Here is a 7,501-nt window from a genome sequence, read left to right on the forward strand (position 1 = left end):
GTGTGTGTGTGTGTGTGTGTGTGTGTGTGTGTGTGTGTGTGTGTGTGTGTGGGGACCCCATCCCTGGTCGTGCTGAATGCAGGTTGAGCCCAGCGCAGCAAATTCCACCTGCAGCACAGCATACGCTGGCCGTCAGTGCCTCATGCTCTTCTCCCCCGGGACGCCGACACAACACCGCCATCCCTCCGAATTCCACTCCATCACTTTAACTTGAGATCACTGAACATGGAGGTTGGACGGTCGGCCCGGCTGCTGACTGGCAGGATGGTGGACGGACTGCGCGGCTCCCGGTGACCGACAGTAGAAAAGACTGGTTCTACTGGGAAGCATTGCACGTGAGAAAGACAAATTCAGAATAAGGCCTAGACGACCAAAACATGGTTTACCCACTTTAAATAAGCCTCAAGGAATCCATCCATTCCTGGATTCCTTGAGATCTTGGTGCAAAAATGGTCCAAGAACCAGACTGAAGGTTCACCAAACGGATGTGACGGTAATTGGCGTAACTAGTTACTGGACTATCATCTTGAGAGATGTTGTTGACCTAAACTTAGAAAGGAATGCGTGACGAATATTTCATTAGGCGTTCTAAAAAATCATATACCCATTATTCAGAATCAGAATGTGTGTGTGTGTGCATGTGTGCATGTGTGGGTGTGTGGGTGTCAATGTGTGTGTGTGTGTGTGCATGCGTGCGTGGATGTGTGTGCATGTGTGTGTGCTATGTCTGTGTGTGCTTGTGTGTGTCTGGTCTGTGTGTGTGTGTGAGTGTGTGCGCGTGTGTTGGTGTGTGTGTGTGTCTGTGTGTGTCTATGTATTTGTGTGTGTGGGTGTGGGTGTGTGCGTGCGTGTGTGCATACGTGCGTGCATGCTTGTGTGCGTGTGTGTGTGTGTCTGTGTGTGCATGCGTGTTTGCGTGCATGTGTGTGTGTGTGTGTGTATGTATACAGGGGTGGGGGTTAAGTGGTCCATTTATATTCCTGTGTGTGCACTGATTGACGCCAGAGGGGGTTTCCATGTTCTCACGGAGACACAATGAGCTCCACGGCCACGACGCTCTGCACCGTGACAGATGGTTTGATGATTTGGCTGTATTGCTGCTCAGTGCGGTCGATGTTAAACGTCACGATTATCATGATCCCACACAATCACTGCATTGTTGTGGACGTGATGTGATTTCAGTGATATTATTAAATGAACAGTCAGGGAGCTGCTTCATGTTACTAACTCAATATTAGAGATGATTTATGTTTAGTGTTAAGCCTACTGGGTTTGCTGAGTTAAAAAGTTTTATTTCTCATGGCATTACACTGCGGTGTCAGCGCTGAAAAGCATATAGGCCTACTTCAGGCCAAATTCTCAACGGTGCTGATAAAATAGCAGCAAAACAAGTTCAAACGACGACAAAAAGGAAAAAGGACTCAAATGAAGTTGAAACAAAACAATATAAATCGAATAAATATTTACCAAAAATAACAATGTTTTAAAATGAAGGAAAAGTAGACATAGAAAGTAGGAGAAGAGACAAATACAGTATATAAATATATTATATATATATATATATATATATATATATATATATATATATATATATATATATATATATATATATATATATATATATATATATAATTTATTTTTTTAATATATATTTTGCACAGTTTCACCTCTCACCAGACTAAAACAGAGAATTTAAGTAACACCCTCTGTACATTAGGAGCCAGCATCAGATCCTGTGTATTAATATATATAGAAATACATTATAGAGGTTGAAAAATACATATTTCTTTCTGAAAGTAAAATACATTTTGTTGATAGAGAATGTGATATTGTCAGACAATTTCAGCTATCTCAAAACCAACAGCAGAATTCTAAAATCTTTAGATTCTCCACAAGTTAAATTCATTAGACTATAGGATAATCCAAAGAGAAAGTCAAAAGCCACTGAACATCCTCAAACAGCAAAAAACATTAATCAAGTAAAAACTAAAATCCGATGCAAAGACCTTAAAAAAAAAGGCACCATTGGATGTGTTTTTCATGGTAGGAGAATGTTCTTTGATTCCACTCTGGTTTTGGACCCTGAAGGCATTTGGGACGAATCTCCAGGGACCTGTTATAATAATAGACCTCCACCTCCTCCACACATCACACCCCCACAGGTATAAGCCGGCCGTGATATTAATACACCTCCTACGGAAGCTATGACTAGTGTGTGGGACACAGAATATTACACCGTGAACTACATTCAGCGCGCGCGCACACACACACACACACACACACACACACACACACACAATACACATGTTGGTCTTTGTATCCGGCGTAGGAAAGCCCACTTGCATGTTTCGATCCCATCACTTTTAATTCGGCCTCATAATACCATTTATTTAATAATACAATATTTTGAAGGAAATTCAACCGAACTTGTTTATCCTCCTGTATCTATTCTCTACATACAACCAAGTCAATTTTTGATTTATGGAATTTTACTGTTTACTACTGTACCATCTACTTTAGCAGGCAACAAGCCATTGTTTTAAGGTTATTTTACAAGCAACATGGTTATTTTCCAACAATTTGGCTAGAAAGTTACCGATAAAATCTGCATATGCCCCGTGGACAGAAAAAAATAAAACCCAAGTTTTCCTGCCTGGGGTTCAAGCTTTTTAATAAATAACTGGTTATTTGTGAGTAAACACAAGCCCTGAATTTAAAATTCACAACCCACTTCGAGACATACGATGCCCTACATCCTAAAGGGTTTCTGCTGTTTATGTGGAGAGGATGGAGTCGTGAGCTTCCTTTAATCTCGGATGTGATGAGCAGCCGAGGACCTTCTTACCAGGACCATGGGCTGAGTGTCCACCACCACAGCCAAGTTGTTTCCATTGCTGGCTGGATGCTAAAAATGACAATACCTTTTTATCCATGCAATACTTCACGACCAAATCAATTCTGTGTTAATACGTGGAACGCCCCCTTTCACCAACAGTGCACTATGCACTAGAATGAAGATAAAAGGAGACATTTTCTTCATGAACAATTTTAAATATACAAAAATAGACAAAAAAATCAGCAGAATACAATAAACAATAAACCAGCAAACATACACTCAATCATCTTTGTTAGATGCTATTTTATTGTTTTATATTTTGAAAACATATCGTGAAATTGCGTGCATTAATTAAGTGATTTCTTTAACAATATAATGTCAGCGGCAGAGGAAGAAAAATCTGTGAAAAGTGAAAGAAGATGAGAATATTGTGACAGAGTGAGACAAAAAGGGAAGATAGAATATTTTTTTCATTTGCTTACCCCCATCGCATATCTTCCACCACACACACACACACACACACACACACACACACACACACACACACACACACACACACACACACACAGGAAGTTGGGGGTCAATTTTGGCCTCAATATGTCCTGTACACATCCTCAAACTTCTTCTCGTTTATGCTTATGCTTTCCTTTATCCTTTTCCCACAGATATGGAGTGTGTGTATGTGTGTGTGTGTGTGTGTGTGTGTGTGTGTGTATGTGTGTGTGTATGTGTGTGTGCGTGTGTGTGTGTGTGTGTGTGTGTGTGTGTGTGTGTGTGTGTGTGTGTGTGTGTGTGTGTGTGTATGTGTGTGTGTGTGTGTGTACGTGTGTGTGTGTGTGTGTGTGTGTGTGTGTGTACGTGTGTGTGTGTGTGTGTGTGTGTGTGTGTGTGTGTGTGTGTTGGGGGGGGGATCTAATTAGGGAAATGGCTGTTTAGTGTTTTTGGAGGCTGGTGGTTGTGGCTCCTGTCTGGGCACAGACACAGAGCATCCATAGATGGAGGATTATAATAAGAGTGGGTTTGGTGCTGCGGACACACCGCCGTGCTCCATCTCAACCTGGGGGGGGACGGGTGGGGGCGGGTGGGGGTGGGTGGGATGGGGAGGGCGGTGCTGCCGCTTATCAGTGCGTTACAGCAGGAGATAAATCACACAGAGCTTCCCTCTGAACAAAGAAACGATGTCCGTGGTTTGACTCCGAAACGTTATTTTTTTAATGTATTATCTACAATGGAAAGACACTGACCATTGTGAAGTATTTTAGATTTATTTTAGATTTTAATTAATTTCTATTTTAACAATAATAATCAAAATCATCGATCATTTTCACTCCTTCAATTGAATTATAAATATTAATGTAATATGAAATTATAAGTAATACAGATAATTATAAGCAAAGAAATGAAGGGTTAATCACTTTTGAAATTCAGAAAAAAAAGCTTAGTTATATAGCAATAATCTTTTTTTTATGAATGTAATCTCCTGTCTTTTCAAATGGTGTGCATCTTGTTTTGGACAAAAGCTCTTTCATTGCTTTTCATCACTTGGCTTCCATTGTCTCTGGTCCCATATCGCTAAACCAACGACAATAAACAATTCATAAATGTTAGTTTGTCGTCAAACACACTGGGAAAAAAAACACATTTTCATTTAAAGGTTAAAAGAAAAACAGAAGAGTGATTTGCTCATCTCTCCCAGAACCATAAGAATGGCGCTCTGCAGTTCCTCACATGGCGCCAATGACCTTCATCTGAGGGGGACCAGCCTGCTCCTCGGACAACACACGCCACTTCAACCTGCTGCGGGTCTGCCCGGCACATCCTTCCGTTTAGTGGCAAAAAAAAAAAGGGGGGGGGGGGCTGCCCTGGCACATCTTCTGCGGGACATGGAGAGGGATGGAACTGTATGTACAGTTGCCAAGGAGACGGCAGGGAGAGAGCGGTAGTTAGGCTGTAAAACCACAAAGCCTGTGTTTTAGTTTGCGCCACTTCTGCCTGTCCTCTGTTCTCAGGAAGCAGCGGAGTAGACCTGAGGCACCATGCCACACCGGCCAAGACACGCACAAGGTGAGAATTCTTTCTTTTTTTTAACTTATTTTTACTTTCAGCAAGAGATTTGCCTTTAAAAAAATGGACACAATTGTTTCTCGCATCTGTAGATTTGATGAGATAAATGTTAACCGAATACATGGGAACAACGTGAAGGTCGTGTACCTTGGCCCCGGCTTCCTCCCAGCGATCGGATTTCTGGAAAAGTAGTTCGAGATGAAAAGCCTTTGCAGAACAGTAAAAGCCGCCTTGCGCAGGAGGACACTGCGGCTTTAAGTGGACATGGTTGCAACTCAATGATAACCACATCAGCTGGAATGTTGAGTAACTCATGCGGGTAATCAGTGGGCTCACACTCACACAAGCTCACCCCCTTCCTCAAAAAGAGAAAAAAAAAAAAAGAGAAAAAAAAAAGCGCAGTCCTTTCTCCCGCTCTCCGTCATCCATCCCCTGCGTCTCAGCTGTGTGATCGTCACGCACGCTCGCTCTGTTCAATTCCCATTTTTTCTTGTATCTTTTTTATTGCAGCTCACTGGAGCCTGCACTGAGGAATTATCTGCCTGTCAGGAAGACCTGTGCAGGCAAGATAGACGGGTGGGTGACAGAGGGGGAGAGGCCCGGGGCCACCATACGTCTGGGGGCGGCCGGGAACGGGGCAGGAAGGCTGGGAGCGGCGCACGGACCGTGGGCGGCGCGAGCCCGGACCAGCGGACCATGCTGTCGTCCGCCCTGCAGATCCTGGCGTTCGCCCTGGCACTCCTGGGCGTCCTGGGAGCCACTGTGGCCACCGTGCTGCCCAACTGGAAGGTGAGCGTGGACATTGGCAACAACATCATGACGGCTATCTCCCAGATGCAGGGGCTGTGGATGGACTGCACCTGGTACAGCACCGGCGTGTTCAGCTGCACGCTCAAGCACTCCGTGCTGTCGCTGCCAGCTTGTCTGCAGACGGCACGCACCACCATGGTGCTGTCCTGCATGATGGCCTCTCTGGGCCTTTGTCTGGCTACCCTGGGGCTCAAGTGCACCCGCTGGGGAGGGAGTCACCGGGCCAAGGGACACACAGCCATCGCGGCGGGCGGGTGCTTTGTCCTGGCCAGCGTCCTCTGCCTGGTGCCCGCCTCCTGGTTCACCAATGAGGTAATCACCAGTTTTCTTGATGCGAACGTGCCGGAGAGCAGCAAATACGAGCCCGGGGGGGCCGTGTACGTGACGTTCATCTCCGCTGGGTTCCTCCTAGCCGGGGGGATCATCTTTTGTTTGTCATGTCCCGGAAGGCAGTCGGGTCACCCGGACTTCGCTCCCTCCGGCGACCCTGACAAACTTCTGCAGCGGCGGGAGAAGCTGGACCAGGAGCAGCTCCGGCGTGAAGAGCGGGAGCGGGAGCAGCAGAGACACCGCCCGCAGACGGAGCAGAAGGAGGAGGAGGGGCACGGTCAAAAAACCACGAACCTCGGTGAGAACCCGGCCCAGCCTCAGACAGAGGGCGTCCACCAGCAGGAGAAGCCCTCGCAAGATAAAGCTCAGCAGGAGCCGAAGAAGCAATGCTGCTCTCCTGCCAAGCTCTCGCCAAAAGACATCAGAGCTCGCTACAACCTCCACGACTATGTTTAATCATCAGTGCTGCTCTTGGTGTTGTGAAATGTGGAGTTTTCAGCTGTGGCTTTCGGGCTTTCTGCCTTCTGCGGGGAGGGGAGGGGAGGGGAGGGGAGGGGAGGGGAGGGGAGAGGGAGAGTGGAGGGCTTTGGAAATTGCACGAGGAGGAGGGGAGAAGGGGGTGTAATGACTTTGACGCCTTATCAGCCACTCATCTGTCCCCTCTCCACAGCATCGGCAAGCGGAGAAGGTAATTGCCAAGCTTCAGAAAACACCGATTGCAGCTTCAGAAATTTGTAGGCAAACGTCGCCGCCGCAGCGGTGGGCGAAGGAGATAAGCGGGGAAAGCGGGCGTGATGAGGCGGGAGAGGAAAACGCGGTGAGGCAGAAATGAACAGCGGGGGAAATAATGCGAAAGCCTGCGAAACGCTTCTTTAGAAAAGCGCCCGGTATGGCGCTGTCGTACCAAAGCTTTGAACAAAAAGTGCCAACCCTGCAGGTGATTACAACACAGCGGTGATGCAGGCTCTGCAAGTTCATGGAACTAAAAAGAAAAAGATTTAAAAAAAACAAAATACAAAAAATATCATCTGGAGTTGAGGCTTAAGATGCTGTCCGCCTTGTGGGGTTGAATACGAATAAAGCATCAGTTCCTAAAGCTCAGAGACTGCAGACAACGCATGCTGTCAGTGGTTTAATATGCTGCTCACAGATTAGTCAATAACAACTAGACAACAGAGATTGTGCCTAAAGCCAAATGCATTGCTGGGTCAGAATTAAGCTCCAGAGAACGACAACAGAAAGCGAGAGTCCGGATCCTAGTAATCCCGTGGCACATCCACGCCACCTTTTCCTGGGAGTCAGGGGGAGAGTGAGGTGCAAAGCAGCGCAGGGGAAGGTAATGATGCTCTTTGGTTTCCCATTATCCCCTTTCCACGGTCGGATGCACACTGGCCATTCATTGCACACAGTAGACCTACGCGCACACACACACACACACACACACACACACACACACACACA

General features: G+C 46.2%; 1 protein-coding gene across 1 annotated transcript; it reads left to right on the forward strand.

Moving 5' to 3' along the window:
* Nucleotides 1-5,596: 5,596 nt before the first annotated feature.
* On the forward strand, nucleotides 5,597-6,496 carry cldn20 (claudin 20; the record flags this gene model as incomplete). The annotated part of the gene is made up of 1 exon (XM_079996601.1): nucleotides 5,597-6,496. One exon carries the CDS (start codon nucleotides 5,597-5,599, stop codon nucleotides 6,494-6,496), a length of 900 nt encoding a protein of 299 aa, XP_079852727.1.
* Between the last annotated feature and the right edge of the window lie 1,005 nt (nucleotides 6,497-7,501).

This window comes from Zeus faber (assembly GCF_960531495.2).
Source record: "Zeus faber genome assembly, chromosome: 2".
Classification (NCBI taxonomy): Eukaryota; Metazoa; Chordata; class Actinopteri; order Zeiformes; family Zeidae; genus Zeus; species Zeus faber.